The sequence below is a fragment of the Protomyctophum bolini genome (assembly GCF_963924005.1).
Source record: "Protomyctophum bolini genome assembly, chromosome: 6".
In the NCBI taxonomy this organism is placed as follows: Eukaryota; Metazoa; Chordata; class Actinopteri; order Myctophiformes; family Myctophidae; genus Protomyctophum; species Protomyctophum bolini.
The window spans coordinates 25,094,019-25,114,244 of record NC_137867.1 but is presented as its reverse complement, the minus strand read 5'-3'; the positions used below and the strand labels follow the sequence as shown (position 1 = coordinate 25,114,244).

The 20,226-nt window shown below is 45.4% G+C and overlaps 1 protein-coding gene across 1 annotated transcript in view; it reads left to right on the top strand.

The window, feature by feature from the left end:
* Positions 1-17,784, top strand: part of fam222aa (family with sequence similarity 222 member Aa) — a gene marked incomplete at its 5' end in the record, with an annotated part of 54,982 nt that extends 37,198 nt beyond the window's left edge. The window contains 1 exon segment of the mRNA XM_080766364.1: positions 16,073-17,784. Coding sequence (XP_080622490.1) covers positions 16,073-17,598 — 1,526 coding nt within the window. The 3' untranslated portion in view covers positions 17,599-17,784.
* Between the last annotated feature and the right edge of the window lie 2,442 nt (positions 17,785-20,226).

Sequence of the window (20,226 nt, the reverse complement as noted above, 5' to 3'; positions counted from 1 at the left end):
GAGTTGCTAGAGCCATTAGTTTGCTCTCTGAGCCACTCCTCCTAGCCATGGAGACTGAGGATCTTTGGGGGGGTGGGGAGGGGAGGGGGGGGGGGCCCTTTCAGGTAATGACCTCCAGGCTACTGCTCCTTTACCGTTGTGAGACTTAACAATAGAATTAGCCTTCCGTATATCAAATTGCAGTGGAGCTTTCTACGATATGGAGAAAAGGGGACATCTCCTGTAGAATATTTAAATGTGGTCACAAGTGGCAGCAGAAATAACAGCTTTTACCCTGATTGCGGAAGAGAGGGATAAAGTGGAACTGTGTGGGCAGAGAGAGAGAGAGAGAGAGAGAGAGAGAGAGAGAGAGAGAGAGAGATCCACAGAGGAGTTGCATGCACTTGACCTTTTTCCACTGATTGAACTTCCTCATTTCAAGCTCCCATTTGGAATTCCAAAGAGTGCCCATGGAGGCTGTCATTATTCCTATAGTAATAGGGAAATAGAGGTCACAAAGTGTTTTTTTTCTTCTTCTTTTTTCCCCTTTTTCTTTTAATGGTTGATGATTGACAGCTGTTCAGGCCTAGCACTTCATGACCTAGACCCCTGCTTCTCTTTGTCACAGTTACAATAGGTTTAGGTCAGCCTTCTCACTTCACACTTTGACATGCTGAAAAATGATTAGCCAGAGTTTGCTGTTTAAAGGTGGTTTTATAGAGACAGAATCAGCCTTTACCTTGTGCTGCTACATTCACAGCCTATTCTGTCATGCCAGTGTCACAGTGCTGGCACACAGAGGATCATATCCGGCTGGTAGCATCCCACAGTGCTATGCCTTCCCTCTGCCCTCTGCCGTCTGCTTTGAATGTGGGGGGTAGAGCATTCTTATTGCCTCGGGAGCGGAGCACTAGGAAGAGGGGCCCTGCTTTAGTTTTTGTCTCAGTGGGACTTGGGTTGAAATACAGGTTCCAGGTTCCAAAGCCTCCAAGCTGGCATTTGGGCATCCCAGGTGCAGGGCAACAGTACCCGCTCTCGCTGCCTGCCAGAGAGCAGGAGGGTGGGGGGTGGGGGGGTAGGGAGTGTCCATGGCCCCTGCTGTCCCTCAGGAAATGACACACTGCTTGTGCCATCTCAGAGCGGAGCCCACCGCAGGCTCACAGTGAGGGGCATTCAGGAGGTGTCACACCATCCTGGCAGGATTGTTAACAGCACTGCATAGAGTGGTCTCTTTATTACAGATACAAAAAACACACTCTTGTGAAGTGAGTGGCGCCCACTGTGGCTGCTACATGACATCACTGCTGAAAGCAAACATTAAAAGTCCATAGATGGGGTGAGGTTGCCAGGTTGGTGAAAAAGGGCCTTTCTGTGTGGAGTTTGCATGTTTTCCCCGTGTCCCCTCACATGTCCCCTCACATGTCCCCTCACATGTCCCCCCATGTTCCTTCCACGTGCTACGTCCTACCGGGGAGACTCCCCCCTCCTTCCATGTGCTACGTCCTACTGGGGAGACTCCCCCCTCCTTCCATGTGCTACGTCCTACCAGGGAGACTCCCCCCCCCCTCCTTCCATGTGCTACGTCCTACCAGGGAGACTCCCCCCCCCCCCTCCTTCCATGTGCTACGTCCTACCAGGGAGACTCCCCCCCTCCTTCCATGTGCTACGTCCTACCAGGGAGACCCCCCCCTCCTTCCATGTGCTACGTCCTACCAGGGAGACTCCCCCCCCCCCTCCTTCCATGTGCTACGTCCTACCAGGGAGACTCCCCCCCTCCTTCCATGTGCTACGTCCTACCAGGGAGACCCCCCCCTCCTTCCATGTGCTACGTCGTACCAGGGAGACCCCCCCCCCCCTCCTTCCATGTGCTACGTCCTACCGGGGAGACTCCCCCCTCCTTCCATGTGCTACGTCGTACCAGGGAGACCCCCCCCTCCTTCCATGTGCTACGTCCTACCGGGGAGACTCCCCCCTCCTTCCATGTGCTACGTCCTACCGGGGAGACTCCCCCCTCCTTCCATGTGCTACGTCCTACCAGGGAGACCCCCCCCCCCTCCTTCCATGTGCTACGTCCTACCGGGGAGACTCCCCCCTCCTTCCATGTGCTACGTCCTACCAGGGAGACTCCCCCTCCTTCCATGTGCTACGTCCTACCAGGGAGACTCCCCCCTCCTTCCATGTGCTACGTCCTACCAGGGAGACCCCCCCCTCCTTCCATGTGCTATGTCCTACCGGGGAGACTCCCCCCTGTCAGGTGATAAGAAGTGGCCTCCTCACTCCTCATGCATTGAAGGAAGCATGAGCTCAGTTTGGGGCTCTCCCCAGGTTGGCAGAGGGAGTGTAGCACCCAGGATTACAGCTTATTAGGCAATTGGCACCGGGTGTAAAATGGGTTGCAAAATCGTGGGATAAAAATCACACCGTGTGAAGTGAGGGGCGCTCATCGTACATCATCATTCTCCATTCATTGTCAATGGGAATTGAATCTTTGTGTAGGACAATATAAGCCTTGTCTACATATGACGTAAATTCTCCATTCATTGTCAATGGCATTTAATGTTTGTGTAGGACAAGATAAGAATCTACACTATAGCCGAATATAGGAGGGGCTAGTGCCCCTCAAAAATTTAGAAGCTAGTGAGGGGCGTTCATCAACATACATCATCTCACGTTGTGCTGTTTTTGGGGGGGCAGCATAAAAGTCGATAGACTTGACATGACGTAACTTCCGAAAACATAATTCAATGAAAGTCAGTCTCCAATTTACAATTTAGGCATTTAGCAGACGCTCTTAATCCAGAGCGATTTACATTAAGCAAGAACAAAAGCATGGGAATACATCACATAAAAGCATTTATCATGAAACATGCGTAAGCTACGAAAGTAACAGTGGAATATCTATATAATGAAACTATACATATAAACTATACATATATACTACTATGCTATACATATGTACTATGGCGTGCTATGACTATATACAATGCAATTCTAGTGCTGTCTACATAACATGCTATAAGTCTGTATCAAATGCTATCTAAGTCTACAGAAATGCTATCTAAGGGGCTCTAATAGATTGCAATTTGGACTGGAAAGGCATATGCATATGATGAGAACAAATTGGCCAAGGCACAATGCTAAATATCAGCACCTTTAACTTCAATTAGTGTAGTTGTCTCATCTGAGGTCCATCTTTACTGGATAAAAGGGGTGTTTATGTATAGGTACAGTATGTGGCTTGAACGCATTGTTTGCCATCTTAGGTTTCAGAATTGTGTCAAACGTGTGACATTGCTATTGCGTTTCTTTTGCTGACCCAGTCTGTCAGTTCTTGCTCAGTGAACCCCAAGGCAAATTACACTGCACCTCTGAGCCTTCAAACTGACTTTTGAAGTTGAAAATACAATACAGGTTGATGTGATTCAGCCCAGGACTGAATCAATATGGACAGAATGGGCATGCATTGTGCATTCTGTTCCCCAGTCTCACTGAGTCTCATTGAGTCATTCTTTTAATGCAGTGCTTCTCAACATTTTTAGAGGTCTGGACCACTAGCATATTTCGAACAATCCTCAAGGACCACCCCACCTCAAACAACAATATATTCTTATATAAAGAGTCATAACACAAAAAATCCTACTGTATGACATTTTCTTTATTGATATATGTATATTTTTGAGTGGTGCAGCCACTCCATTGTCCAGCAATGTGTGTCTCTGGCTGGGTCCCTGGCTGGCTGGGTCCGTCCGAGCATGGAAATAGCATTTTTTCACCACCAAGTGTCACTGTTGCACAGCAACACGCACACGCACGCACGCACACACACACACACACACACACACACACACACACACACACACACACACACACACACACACACACACACACACACACACACACACACACACACACACACACACACACACAGTACAGCAGCACTCAGTTCAGGCGGGTCTGATTTTTTAAATATATTTACCTAAGGTACAATATATATTGTTTACATGTTAAACCATTTTCCCATGGACAGCCTCAGTCGGTCAATCTTTTAACATCTTTTGTACATTTTTAGAAAATTGGCCTATGCTTCATGTTTTACAATCAGTCTTTTGGGGTTACTCTCCTCTCCTCTTTTCTTGTTGGCATGTGTAGTGCAGTGGAGAAGCTTGTTGTCTGTGCAGTGTTAAATATTAATTGGGAATCAGTGGAGGACTTGTCTCCTAAATGATAGAACAGAAGGGCCCAGGCTTGCCTCAGGCAGCCTGCAGGCATCTTTCCTCTTCCATTTACCTGCAGGCCTGCGCACCAGCGCTTCCTCCAGTCTGACAGGCCTGCCCATGCGCCCGGGTCCCCCCTCCCTCCCTCTCTCTTTCCTTCTGCTGTTCTCAGTGCTCTGGTTCTTCTCTTATCTCTGTATCCTCTTAGAATCTCTACCTCTCAGGTCCTCTACCCCCTTTACTTACGTACGTCGTACGTGTGTGTGTGTGTGTGTGTGTGCGTGTGTGCATGTGCGTTGTGACTGTGTGGTGTGCCTTAGCGTCTGTACGAATGTGTTTGCCGGCGGCAATCGCCTCCGCATGTAGACTTATGAGGAAGTAGCCCAGCAGTGTGACACAGTCTCTTAAGACATGACCATGACCGGGAGAATCCCAGCATAAATATCTCAGGTCAGGAGTTCTGCTTGTTTTATTTTTGTTGCTATGTGTTTTTTTCTCAGCTTCATGTGTCCCACGTCTCCCTCGTGTCCTCTCCCATTTGACTCTCTGCTTCCTCTTCCTGGAGTCTCTTGCAGGGCTGCTGGCCCCCAGAGTGAGTCTCTCTCTACAGCCTCTCCTGTTTGTTCCTCTCTATCAGCCCTGTCATTGCAGAGGTGTGTTGAGACAAAACAACTGGCAGAATGGGGCTTGTTGGTGCAGCAGTGCGCTCTGACCTGCGGACGGCCCCTCTGGACGTGGCCAGGGTTAATTAGGCTCCAAAGGCTTTTGTTTTGGAAATGAAACCAGCCTGAGTCTGTGTTGTGTTTTGGGCTCTCTGTCATTTTGCACTGGAGCAGAGCTCCTTAGAAAGGCCTGTGTGAGGGCATATTGTGTGTGTGTGTGTGTGTGTGTGTGTGTGTGTGTGTGTGTGTGTGTGTGTGTGTGTGTGTGTGTGTGTGTGTGTGTGTGTGTGTGTGTGTGTGTGTGTGTGTGTGTGTGTGTGTGTGTGTGTGTGTGTGTGTGTGTGTGTGTGTGTGTGTGTGTGTGTGTGTGTGTGTGTGTGTGTGTGTGTGCGTGTGTGTGTGCGTGTGCATAGTAGGGATGGGTGTTGGGCGTTAACACAAAATCCTAAAGCCTCGAGGGGGAGAGGAGGCAGAAGAGGGGCAGGGATATATGGAGGAGAGTGCAAGGGGTGTGGCTGACTCTGATGCCATAGGAATGAGTTCACAGGCTTCTGAGCACAGGCCTAATCGCACATGACAATATCGGCTGGTGTGCCAGTCGCAACGCATAACCGGGCCGCCGCTTGTGCTGACTCGGTTATTTGCTGATAAAGCTCTGCTTTCTAGACCATGCTGTGTGCACAATGAGGGTGGCCCAGGCAAGCCCGCAGGCAGGCTCGTCATAGTCGGTCCACAGAGGGCCCATGTGCCCCTGTCTATAAAGAACCATGCACTGTACCACCGCATAGGGCCCCTCGGCCAGACTTGATTATTAACCAGAGAACAGCCGTGTGATGAATACGGTCAATTTTTCCCCCATTTCTAATCTATTATGTTGGCCATGCAGGGCCATAAATTATTACAAATGGAAAGAGCATCGTGAAGCTCAGGCTTGAAATGAGGTCGTGGCTGTGGGCTCTATTCAGTGTGAGATTTTCAGGGTTGTTATTTTTTTTTAATTCTTCTGTTGAAATGCCATTTCGGGCTGTCATGGGAACAAACACACTGCAGGCTTATTCTGTGTGACAGTTTTGTTTGTGGGGAGTTTGCGTGTATTGTGGGGTAAACATGTTGCCCCACTTTCCTTTTTGTGTAGTGCGTGACTGTCCTGCGATAGGCCTGACATGGCTGCTGACTGGCCTGCATTCCTCTGTGGCTCAAAGCGGGCCCTGCTTAGCCACCCGCTGATGTTGTTCTTGCTGGCCAAGCAGGGCCAGTCAGCCCTATCGTCTGTAATTAACGCCTACATTAACCTCATCTCCTTTCTGTTTGATTCTCTTCCAAACATAGCACACTTTTTTATAGCAGAACACAGAGATGAATGGCCCCCGGAGAAATGAAACGGGACAGGACAAATTAATGTGCTTTAACATCTGTTAAATTACTCACCTTTGTTGAGTTTTGTGTTGGCGTTATCATCATCTCTACCTCTAACGCTGATGATGATGCTAGCGATGCTATGTAGGGACAACTGGTCTGTTGTGGTGGTGTCAGTGTTGTTAATGGGGCAGGAATGCAGGACGTGTCCTTTCCCACGCTGTTGGTTTTCCTCTGCTCGGCGTGTCAGAGACAAGGCTCTGGGCAGGCTAGGCTCGCCTAATGCAGCCAGAGCACAGACAAATGGAAAGTGACACTTGTGTGTGTAGAATGGTATTTGTGGTGACGCTTTGACTACAGATAATAAAGTGTTCGCCCTGAGGTGATTTCGCCCGGCAAGCACCCCCAATGAAACTCACTTACTCTGTGAGGGAGACAGAGGAGACAGGGAGGAGGGTAAAGCAAGAGAATAGTACAGAGAATGCAAAAAGAAATATAGAAAGGAGGTAAAGTGTAGAGAAGGAAGGAGAGAGCAAACCAGAAGATTTATATATCAATGGCCTTTTGATTAAGAGAACGGTTTGTTTGTGTAGTGCATTGTTGTTTTATGGGGAAGTTAAAAGAAAACCTGTGTCTTTTTACCCCACCTAGTCTATTAATGGTACCCCATGTATGTACTCATGTCATGGTTCCATTAAAATCACTTTCAACTTAATGTATATTGGGCATATCTTCATAGGCAAAAGAATAAAAAATGATTCATGTTTTAATGTTAAAAAATATGAGACGTATTGTGAGATTGCAAATAATAAATAGGGCTATTTTAGCTTTTCGCTGTACGTCAAAGTATATGCCAGGTGATTAGTGATTAAGTGATTAAGAAGGTGGTGGTAAAATGAATCTTGGAAGACAAAAATATTAAATGAGGCAGCCTATCTTCCTTATTATACTAAAACACATGAATTGACATGAACCAACAGTATTGTCGTAATTTTACATACTCATTAGTGATGGTGACATTGAGCTTTTACACACACAAAGCTTAACTTATCATCAGAGATTTTGATGATTTATGGCTGACAATACAGTAAGAAGAAGAAGAAGTAGTAGAGGTCACATTCATGGAGTGCTTGGATCAGCTGTGTGTGTGTGTGTGTGTGTGTGTGTGTGTGTGTGTGTGTGTGTGTGTGTGTGTGTGTGTGTGTGTGTGTGTGTGTGTGTGTGTGTGTGTGTGTGTGTGTGTGTGTGTGTGTGTGTGTGTGTGTGTGTGTGTGTGTGTGTGTGTTTTCCACACCATGTGTACAGAGGGGTCCTTCAGGATCAATCAATTCTCAGTAATTTCCCCTACAGCCCATAAAAGGCAGGTCTGTCTGGAAGGAGCATGAGGTTGCCACATCAAACCACCTAATTAATTTTCATGGTTGATTCAGTAACATCTGGTTTTAGAGATAAATTCTAACGAGAAAATGTGAACACAACAGTACCATAGCTATATAACATTTTTATATTTCTTTGCAGAAACCCTTTTATAGTATAAACCCAATTAGGATTTTTAATCACGTTTGTCCATTATCACGAGGTACACAAATGTTCATGATACATATCTTTGAAACTAAATCAAACTGGTTTTAATCAAACATTGTTCAGATAGATAGTAACTGACATTGTTTATGTTTTCTGTTTTCCACCCTGCTACATCTTAACCATTATCTGTAACTGTGGCTCTTATCTCATCCCCAGCACACTGTACTAACACATGTACTATTCCACCAGAGGTTAGCTAAAAGGACCTAGTACTTCAGGCTTCGACTGTGTGACGATGAACTAGAGCAAATTAGGCTCTCAATTTTGAATTTCTTCTGTCTGCTTATAGGCAGGAAATAGATTGATTAAATCTTAGATGAGATTTGCTTTAATGAAATAAAAGATTAGATTTGGGAGTCATGTCCAAGCAAGGTTTTATTTTTATTTCTTTATCTCCCATTGTAATGGCTAAATCCATTTTTGACATTGAGCCATGACTGTGTGGCTGTGATGGATCAGTGTGCAGATTGCAGAAAGCCCTTAGCACTCATGTTCATCTCCATTGGTGAATCATGATGGTGCTTAAAAATCCAATCTGTGATTGCAGTATGTCGCCCCCTGTAGGACTGCTTTCTGTCCACCTTTGAGTTTATTGTCTCCACCAGGCCGAAGGCATGCAGAGAGTATGTTTTGCAATCTGTCTGTTCGTCCGTCTGTCCGTCTGTCGGTCTGTTACCAGCTAATCTCCGGCACCCGGCACTCCGGCACCCGGTTGATGCCAAACTTTGCACACACACTCCCTGGATGCCAACGACGAACCTCTGCCCCAAGTTTTCCAGAACGGCCTGCTATAGCGCCACCATGCGGCAGATTTTCACATTTTTACCTAACTGCACCGATCTGTGTGAAACGTTGCATGCACACTCCCTAGAGGCCAAGGAAAAACCTTTGTCCTGCATTGTTCACATCTGCCTTTTATAATGCCACCAGGAGGCCGACTTTTGTAAAACATTTCTTTTTATATTACTCCTCCAGATTTTGTCCAAAAATCCCGCAAATCGTTACACAGTATCTCTATAGTCATGTGCTCAAGACGGATCTGTCCAATATTTCAAATTTCATCCTAATTGGCTAATATTGGCTTCCAAAGTTTGCAGGATTGGCCAGTTGTGAACAAATCAAATCATGAACGCAGTGTGCAATTTACGTGACATTTTTCACGCACTTTCCTACTTGGCTGAGGAATAAATCCCACCCTTTTCACATTGGCCTGTTATAGCGCCACCAACAGGTGGATTTTTTCAAAACACATTTTTGGAACAAAATGCCTCAAATTATCCAATTGCCATCAAAGGCGTAAGAAGAAATGGCACCCTTTTTGGTTTGCAAATAAAAAATAATTTGTATTCATTCCATTTACCAGTCAACCTCTTTAAGAATGTATGTATGTGAAGCAATCTAAACTCCATGCCTCTAGAGAACACAGATAGGAGTCTGAGGTGAGCCATAGATTTCCATCATCTACAGACATGCATTTGTTTGATGAATATGATGACACAGGCAACAGTGAACCAAATAGGGCAATCGCAGTTAGATTTGTATCTTTGCAATTATAGATAACATAACCTGCCTTCCAAATTGCCTCCAATCTTTCTTCCGTGTTGTCATTCAGGAAATCAACCTTGAGATGGACTGAGGGAAATGAGGGTTCCTAAAAATGGGATTTCTGTTGTCAAGCTAGCAGCAGGGTTCTCATTTTCCCCCACGTGCACTTGAATTGATTAGTACTCTGGCTTAGGGCATATTCAACATGTCTGCCCCCTGCAAGGATGCTCTACTCTGTTGATCACTGGCTCATACACGTGTTTTCTCTGCTCTCCCTGCTCTCTCTCTCTCTCTCTCTCCTCAGGAAGCTCCTGTGGGGCACTGAGGCTTTGATTGACTGGCGGCCTAGTCTGCAGGACACCTCTATTATTATCATTTCTACCTCAGCGGAGGGGGGGTCACTGTCCAGGGGGTCTAGCCGACAGCCCCTGCTTTGTGTGCCCAATAGTCAATTAGAGGCAGCTCACCGCCGGAGATGAGTGGGATGCAGGGTTAATTGCACAGGACCAAACAGCTGGCTCTATCAGGGCCAATTGTGTTTGCAGCAGTTGTCACGACAATTGAGGCCTGGCTGTAATCGCTGACTAATCAGCCCTGTGCCAGATGACACCTCCATTAGCACAAGGCAGGTATTGTTCAGGACGCAAAGCTGCCTCTGGCTTCCCCCCGCCTGCGCGTCCTTTTACAGCCCTCCTTTTGTCCGGCATGCTAACGGAGGTGGGGAGAGGATGTCATAGACCCCGATCCTATCTGCAGAGAACTCGACAATGGGCACAGGTCAAGGGTTAAAATCTGTCCGTTCTGAACTGCAGTGCATTTAACAAGTCAAAACTTTTTCCAAAGTGAGCGATTCAGGCATGACGGATTTGGAGACCATTCCATGCAGCCATTAATAATTAATTTAAATAGCTTCATAACAATGAGGTGGAAAGGGCAAAGTGTCAGTCAGCGGAGAATAGATTGAATATGCAGAAAGATTATTTGGAAAGCGAAGATTAGCATGGCATAGATTTAGACTAGAGGCTTCTAGGGAGTAGGGACACACAGTGGCTAACGTCCTCTGTGAGCTTGTTGGCTGCTGACTGCTCATGCACATTTGACAGGGGCTGTCTCTGGAGGAAATGCTACCAGTGATCCTGGCTGAAGTTGCACTGTGGCTGACCTCTTGTTTTCTCTCTCATGTCTTTGGGAATCTCTGCTCCTGTTGTTACCCCAGACAGCTCTGTTTGTTTGGACAAAGTTAATTTGTGTTATGTGCTCATTGTTCTGTGAAAACATAATTGCAGTGCGACCAAAATGGTCTCCCCTGTACTTTAAAAGAGCATTTTAGTTTCTTCTGCTCTCTGTGTGTAGGCCATCGGAAAGGATCAAAGCATGGAGGCAGGGTTGCCGTAGTGAGAAAACTCTTGAGGTTTTTTTTATGTGTTGGATTCACTAATAATAAGTAGAGATTTCTCCAAGCTGCTCATAATTTTAGAACACTTGCACACGCTAATAAATGGGAGCAAGGGAATTTCAGGCAGTTCTCTCTGGCTTTTCCCTCTGCATATTCATTTAAACCTCTAATTAAAATGCAAAGCATTCTCATGCTCCTCTGGATTTGATACTACACTCTCACACAGCCTCTGACTCCCTATCTCCTCTCTTTTCCCCCACTCCCTCACTATCTCCCCCCCACCTCCTCCACCTCACCTAACTCCCTGCTCTCATGCTTGCGCTGTCTGCTTCAGCTTCATGTGATCAACACAATTTGACCTCTCACTTGGAAGAAGTGCACCAAATTTAATGGATTTCTTTTTACAGTCTAATCTAACCACTTCCCTCTTTATTGCTGTTTTCTACCCAGTGGACCTAATCTTTACCAGCCCCCCCCCTCCACCTATTACACCCTCACACCAAGGAAATTAGTTCATCAGAATTCAAAATGTACTGCTGGCTAATTAAAGGAGTGTTAATTGAGTGTTCAGAATTGAGTACCCCCCTTCCCCAAACACACACACACACACACACACACACACACACACACACACACACACACACACACACACACACACACACACACACACACACACACACACACACACGCACACACACACACACACACATGCGCACGCGCACACTATTATAGTGACAGCACAGGGTACACCAAGGACGACGCGCTTGGGGAGCTTTCTGCCAATCAAAAATGGAGAGACAGGAGGGGCCCATCCTCCAAGTGAAATGGGATTTCTAGATCATATCATGGCCTTCTGCCGCTCCGTCCAGCTCCACACCGCCATGTTATCCGACCCTCGCCGTGCTATCTCGCTGCTGAGCGCTGGAGAGTGCAAACAGCGCTCACACAGATACCCTCTCTCACTAGGTGCATTGTGCTAATGAGGGGTGGCATTTAGAGATGTGCTGCTCTGACACATGGGCATTGTGTGCCAGGCACTAGGTGATTAAGGACGAAGGTCAGCCCATTAATTGCCTCCCTGCCATCTCCGCTCCCTGGCGTGTGATCTCTCAGAACTGATGCATGCATTGCCTCGGCTTTTATCCTCTCTCTTGGCAATTCAATCGTGCGCTCGCTTGGTTTGTTTACATTGCTTTCACGTGGAAATTAAGGTGTTTTTTCCCCCTCTTCTTCCTCCTTTTATATATATATATATATATATATATATCGCTCGCACACACACACACACACACACACACACACACACACACACACACACACACACACACACACACACACACACACACACACACACACACACACACACACACACACACACACACACACTAGGCCTATATGTAAACCGTGTTGGTCCAGGTTCCCCTGTTCAGTTAATCTGTTTCATGTGTGCACGTGAGAGCACGGCACCTCCCGCTCTCAGGAAGGGAGAAAGCGTATTCTTCTATCCCCAGGGGGAATAATTAATCCTTACAAGGCTGTCGCATGTCGAAATGAAGCGAGTGTGAAGCATTTAGCCCAGGAGGCATTGCAGGCTGTCGCCTGCACTGGCACCTGTTGTTGTCCCTGCCCTACATTTCATGAGAGAACACCGAACAGAGGATAACAACATGTGAAATACACATCTGCAGCTGGAGGTCGGGTGTGTGTGTGTGTGTGTGTGTGTGTGTGTGTGTGTGTGTGTGTGTGTGTGTGTGTGTGTGCGTGCGCGCGCGCGCACACGCATGTGTGCGTGCGCAAATACAACCAAATAGACCTGTAAGGGTCCTTTTGGTTACATTTGTACACTCTGAGTTATAAATGGGTAAATTGGCACAGGAATTTACTTTGCATCACCGGTATGTGTGTATTTTTGTGTATATTGCACATTAGTGTTTTTGTTGTTGTTTATCTACGTTTGCACGTGCAACCTAGGAGTGTGTGTATACACTACAGTATGTGTATGTATATGTGCCGGAAGCCCACAGCCCTGTAAAGAGGTGAGGGATCACATGGAGGAGGAGGCAGAGCTGAGTGCCTTGCAGGATGTTTATCAGCAAGCACCATCTGTACACTGCTTCTCATGACTGTGATCTAGTGCAGCCTGAGCCAATCAGTCACACAACACCAGCAGCCTAAAAAGAGCCCCTCTCCTTTAACCTCCCCTGTCTTCACTGATCCCACAGTGAGAAGGCCAAGCACACCAAGTGCACAGTGTGTGTGTGTGTGTGTGTGTGTGTGTGTGTGTGTGTGTGTGTGTGTGTGTGTGTGTGTGTGTGTGTTGTTTGACTAGATGTGTTTGAGAGTGAATGGACTCCCTTGGTTTGTGGTCATACTTTGGTACCGTATTACTGTAATCAACTTTGCTATAAAATTTATACCATGGAACTTAAATGGAAAAAAAGAGGAAGCTGGAATCAGAAGCATCCAGATGCTCATTTGCCTCCTCCTCCACCTCTGCTTCCTTTATGCCTGTGGGTTCTAATAACCGGAAGCCTTTGTGGAGCTGAGATGGGTTTTGTGGGCCTGAAAGGCCTCTAATCCCTGTGGCCTGTGAAGTGTGAAACCCTTTGATGCCAGGTTGGTGTGCCAAAGGCTCTGCCTATTGACAAACAAGGGCCAAGCTGGGAAAGATGGTAGCGAGAGGGCTCTCTCCACTATACAGAAGAAATGCAGGCTCAGGCGTGGAAAATATGGACTCAGTCAGTGAGAAGGAATAGAATTAGCCACCCTTTAATGAATTTCCTGGCTGTTTTAATAGTTTTTTTCCCCTCATGTGGCAGTAATTAGGTGGAATGATGGGCATATTGCAGCTGGGGGGGTAGGGGTGGCAGGGTGTAGGCCCTTGATATGCCAAAGCCCAGTATCTCCTCATTTAGACCATGTGATGATCAAAGATGTTTTTTTGCCCTCATGTAAAGGAGATCAGAAAAAAATGCTGGCGTACCATTTGCATGTGGACCAGCAGTGTGCTTTGAAATGCGCATGTTTTTCTCTTCAGAGCAAATGAAATAAGTCTTCTGTCAGTTTCCCCACTGCCAGTCACAACATCAAAGCAAATGGCACTGCTGTTGATAAGCAGTGCTTCGCCTCAGTGCACTTGGTTAGATCTCGGATAGGCCAGCCTGGCCATTTCAGTCTAACCCATTTGGATGGTACCAGGTTCATTCACTCTCATTAAAAATAAGTCATTAAAGCTAAGTCAGATTTTTACATGAAAGGGATCGGTTTTCATTTTAAATGAAGTGAAATATTGTATTTCTGTTTTGGAACTCCAACTGCTTTCCTTTTATTCATGCAATATGTAGGATGGACCAAATAGATTGTGCTACAAAATGATCTTCCTCTAAATTTAGCTTTGGGAAATTTAAAGTCACGAATGGTTCGCTGTTCTGCTTTAAACTTGCAATTTATTTCTTTTATGATATGGATCTTGTAGATTTTTTCACAGTTGGAGGCTCATTGGATTGTAGAAACGAACTCCCCTTGCTATCTGTAATGACTGCTTGGCTGTGGAAAATGACTTTGTGATCGGGAAGGAAATGGAGTGAGTCCTACTCTCAGTCTCAGCCTGTACCCTGCAGACTCCTCAGGTCGCCAGGACAATTGCTGACTGCATGGATATGGCAGTTAATTTTTTGCATGTTTTGTTAGATTTTGCATAAAAATGTCATTTTTGAAAGGGTTGCAAGTCATTTGTGGCAGTTGATATATTGCTTGTAAATTGAGTTCTTTCCCCAACCCCCACTTTTTTGTTGCATTGAGCTAAGTAGCCATGAAATTGCCTGAATAATGTCGTTTAAATCCAATCTCGCCACGGCCCCTCACCTCCATGCCCTACCCCCAAACACGGACACATGGTGGGCTTTTTTTATTTTAGAAATGGACATTTTCTTGTATACCACCTTTATTCACCATAGCTGAGCCTTGGCTTGTTGAGTAAAAGCCATGGCTAATGTGACCTTCCTCGTATGCTATTGACATAACTTTTAGGCCTTGAGATAGTTTCATATCCCTCCCTGCAGTCTGATCATTTATATTTGAAACACAGTCTTGATTGCTCCAGCTTCAGATAATAGTCATATTTTGGTTTAGTGCTCTGTACACACAGAGTTAGAGGTGAAACACTTGATTTACCATATCTTGAAACAAATGCTCTTTTCAATAATATAAATCAAGCCCATCTCAAATTTCAAGCATATTTCTATAATACTCTTAACACACTTGACTAGGCTGTAGTCTATGTAGTTCAGCTTTAAACCAGGCTAGTAATTCCCTATAGCTGGTTAATTGGGTTTTTGTGAGGGTCTCTACTGCATGTACTCCTGGGTTGAATAAATGTGGAAATTGTGTGGCCAAGGGTAAGACCCAGTAAGTGATACTACTTATAAATCTCAAATGTGCCACTGCAATTAAACAAGCTTTTATTCCCCTCCCCTTCCTCTCTCCTTGCCTGGTATCCAAGGCTAACCCAATTCGATGCTAAAGAGAGTCCGAATTAATTTCACAAAGCACTGATTTAACAGTGCCTTAGGTGCCAGGCTTTGGCAGAATGAGTTTTAAAAAAGATCCATTTGTCTAGGGATGAACTTCCACGGGAGGGTGTGAAAATGAGGTGAAAAGAGAGAGCTGAAATGGAGGAGGGGAGGTACATGAGTGAATGGCAGTCCTGATTTATAATCTGACCCTCTGGTTTGCGCTTGACCTTCCGCAATGTGCTGTTTACATGTTGTTTTATTCACATGGCAGCATTTGCTGTGTTTTCAATTATGGAGCCCTCTTTTTTAAATATATTTAATTCTGCTTTAGAGGTACTCATGCAGGTTATGCAGTGGTTATAAAGAGTTATTGATTTAAATGTGCATCTTCCACCACTACTGTATCTGCCCTTTAGCTGATGAAAAGCCCTGCGTTACCTGTAGCTTTCTCTTCACATGTACCAATCTATGTGTTATTGTATCCATTGCTTGACTGAATGTTTTTCCCTTTTTCTTTTTTTTTTATAAAGTATATTTATTGGGGTTTTTTTATTTTTAAGACAAACAGACATTATACAACAAGAACATAATAACAAATAAAAGAAAACAAAAACAGAAACAAAAACAGCTCAGGCACAACACTATTATAAATAAGAATATTGAATATACAAAGACATGACAAGGACAATGAACCATAATGACAAGTGGCTTTTGAATTTTGATAGACTCCCAATCAGGAAATAGAGTACATATATTAAAAAGGCAGACAACAGTTATCATAGGCACAAAGTAACTAAGGTTTTTTCCCTTTTTCTATTGCAGGTGACTTGGTGACCCCCATGCATTCCCCCCGCTATCCTACTGTGGCAGAGCTTGACGCCTATGCCCAGAAGACCGCCAACAACCCTTTGTCCATCAAGATCTTCCCCACTAACATCAGGGTCCCGCAGCACAAGCACCTTAACCGGACTGTGAATGGATATGACACCACAGGCCAGCGTTATAGCCCCTACCCACACATCCACACAGGGGGCCACCATGGCTTGCTCGCCATCATCAAATCCTCAGCGTCGTCAACAACTTCCACCTTCGGCCCCTCAAAGGGTGTTCTCAAGAACTCAGAAGGCAGACGGACTAAGCTCTCCCCAGCCCACATAGCTGTAGCCCCGTACCCGCCCCCTAGTAGTAGCACTTTAGCCAATGGCCACGGGCAAATTGTATACCACACTGGGCCCTCGAAGCCCCCCGAAGGCCCTGGGCTCTCAGTCCCCCCTAACGTCACTGTAGCTGGCTCAGTGATTCCTGTCACGGGGGGGCGAGGTCTGGCCTTGCCCCCGCAATCCAACCTCCCCTCCATCCAGAGCATCATCTACCAGATCAACCAGCACTGCCAAGCCCAGGCTCTGCAGCAGGTGTGCCAGGGGACTGCCACAGTGCCCCCCAACTCCAGCCCCTCTAAGCAGGGCACGGCTGTCATGGGGGTCTCCTCGAACTCCTCAGGCGGGGGCTATGTGGCGGGCATGGTTCCCCAGGCGAACCTGGTGTATACAGGGGCAGGGCTGCCAGCTCCGAGTGCAGAGGCCATGAAAGCTGGGGTTTACCCAGATAGCATGGACTACATCCTTTGGCAGAAACAGCAACAACAACAACAACAACAACAACAGCAGCAACATCAACAACATCATCAACAACAACATCATCATCATCCTCATCATCATCATCATCATCATCAACAGCAGCAGCAGGCCGTGCTCCGTATGTACAGTGGAGGCAGCGGAGGGGGCGGAGCAATCAGTAAGTCGCCTGAAACCTGTGTTCAAGGAGGGGGGATTATGGCAGCGCAAGTCTCCTCCTCATCCTCAAGACCTTATCACTTAACAGCGAGTGCCAGTGGGGGAGGTGGCCTGGACAAGGTCAGCTCCTCCCCGTTGAACTGTGTGGGAATGCACGGCAACTTCTCAGTGGGCCAGTACTTTGCCCCGCCTTGGAACAGTGTCCTGGTGACTCCTGACAGTGACTGCTACAACCCCCAAGAGCTGTTGGGGACCTCGGCGGGAGGGCCGGCCACGGGGCACAGGGAGATGGGTTACCCCCATCACCATCACCATTACCACCATCACCACCCTGCAATAGACAGCGGAGGAGGGCTGTGCTGTAGCCTGCCTAGCAGGAGTATGTGCAACACCTCTGTGCTGAGCAGCAGCCTGCAGTCTCTGGAGTACCTGATCAACGACATCCACCCGCCTTGCATCAAGGAGCAGATGCTGGGGAAAGGCTATGAGACTGTGTCTGTGCCACGTCTTTTGGACCACCAGCACGCACATATCCGCCTCCCCGTTTACAGATAAGAGGGGAACGAATCCGGAGAGGAGAGGGAAAATAAATAAATAAAACATTAAGTGCAAAATCAGAGTGAAAAGGACAGAGTGGAAGAGTTTTTTTTTGTTTTGTTTTTGTTTTGTTTTCCGGGTACAGATCTGTTGAGATTGTCACTGCTTTAACTAGCGTGGTTGTTGAGAGGAGAGCATCAACAGCTCTGTGTGTGTGTGTGTGTGTGTGTGTGTGTGTGTGTGTGTCCTGGGTTTGGCGGCCTTTGAGGCAGGCGGAGGGAATCCCAGAGCTTGTAGGTGGGAGTGAATTACCAGTGGGGGAGAAAAGGGATTTCAAGATTCTCCAGATGTTCCATTGTGTGGTTTGCCAATAGGAATTTTGGATTGATTCTTTTTCTTTTTCTTTTTTTTCTTTTGTTTTATTTTACTTGCCTGGACTTTGTGATGAGAATCATAGGTTGACATGAAGTGCATACGCCACCTGTATTCCAAATGCTGAGGATAATGCCACTGTTATGGCCGTCACTGAGATGGTCTCAAAGGGCCAAATTCTAGGGCTGTTCCCAAACTCGGTAACAGTGTGTCACAAATACCTGTCTACACACACGCACACACTCACACACACACACACACACACACACACACACACACACACACACACACACACACACACACACACACACACACACACACACACACACACACACACACACACACACACACACGCTGATACAAGAGTAGAAGAACATTATGGGCGTTATGTACAAGAATCATAATGTTGAATTAAAATGGTAGTAAAATATTAGTTATTATTGCTGTTATAATTGATACATAAATTGCACTGCTTGAAATCTTGTTAACTTTGAAGTTTGGAATTGGGTAGTTTGGATGGATATGATATATTTAAGAAACTTGAAAAACTTGAACCTATTTTTTGTTGTTTTATATATTTGTAGGTATATTGTATGCATTGGCTGCTATGGGGAAATGTCTCTCAAATGCTTTTTTTCTTTTTCTCATTTGTGGTTTTATTTTAATTTATTTTTTTCTCCTCAAGCTGATGTGCAGTTCTCATGTCCTCTTGTAAGACATAGTCGCTGCTTTGGTTCTGTAAGAACCTAGTGGGAGAGCTCTCTTTCCTAACCAACACTGGAATCTACAGTCAATCTTGAAACACATATTTAAAAGAAAATGTTGCAAAAAAAAAAAGAGAGAAAGAAAAGAGGAAACAAAATGTTACAATGATGAATGTCATGATTGGGAGGTTATTCACATAACCTTATTTGTATGCGTGTGTGTGCACACGCATGCATGTGCTTTGTATTTCTCAAAATCCCCAGACTTTTTTTTTTTTTTTAATTACAAGATTTTCTACCACCAGGACTGACAAACGTATCCACCAGTCCCTCAAAGAAATCATCATATCTGGCAAAATATAGGAAATCCTCTCAAGAAATCTACAAAGTTGACTGAAGTTGTTTGTGTTTTGTTGGAGGCTATACAATAGATATTCTCCCAAGATAGTATCGAGAATGAGTTATCTTTTGTCTCTTTAAGTGTGCTATTACAGCCCCATATCTCATACTGTGCTATCACAATGAGAGCAAGAAGTGGGAACAAGTGGGAATGTTTCTGGCACCCTATATACCCCAAACCCCCAAACAATAACAAAATAAAAACAATCATGCCCTGTCCTCTCATGTCAGATGAGATGAGATGAGGTTCACTGCTTTCCTTGTCCATTTCAGCCCATGGTTGAGATGCATTTAGCCCAGGCCAGTCATTAATTTGATGATTCACAGCAGTGAAATATTTATTATGACTGTGAGGTTCCCTTGAATGTACTGCACTTAAATTACTGAGATGTTTAATGCCTTGTGGGACTCGAGTGAAAGAGAAAAATTGGATCAGTGCTGCAGTCCTCTGGTCTTAAATTAGCATTTCTTTTGTCAGTCAAATTTCAATGGTAAATTGAATTTATTAACTGGAGAGGGAGAGAGGGAGTCGGAGCTTTGTTGTCAGGAAATACTGGCATCAGTCTAGATTTATGAAGTGCAATTATTATGACTGTATTAACATTTTTCTCTGAGCTTACACCAAAAATGTAAACTACAGTTGTGAATACATTCCCAATGTACCAAGTCCCCCAATCCCCATCTTTTGTTTTGTTTGTTTTTTGTTTTGAGGTGTAAAATAAATTTCATTAAGAATATATTCAGAGGCCACATCTTGGCTTTGAAGTTTGTCATTATTTTAAGTATGTCCTCTAGCAGTCAGGAAAATTGGGCCCTGGTTGTTTGTACAGATCCATAGGATTTAGAGCTGGTCTTAGTAAAAGGATGTGTGAAGTAGATTCATCTCTGCCGTCAAGACAACTTGAATCTAATTGGTCCGCTTGTTACATCAAGGGTTACATCTGGGCTATACAGATAAATGCCACATAGTGTTGTTTAAAGGAATAATTTATAGGTGCTTTTAACATCCATTTTTTTATGTCTCCCCCAGCTGTATCTCAATTTCTTTAAATGGTTAGACAGGTGAGAAGAGGAAAATATTGTTTCTTTGATCATTAGCATTCCTTATCCAAACCTGCTTTCCTCTTTATGATAACCCTAGCTTAATTTTAGCCACAAGCCTTAAATCAGT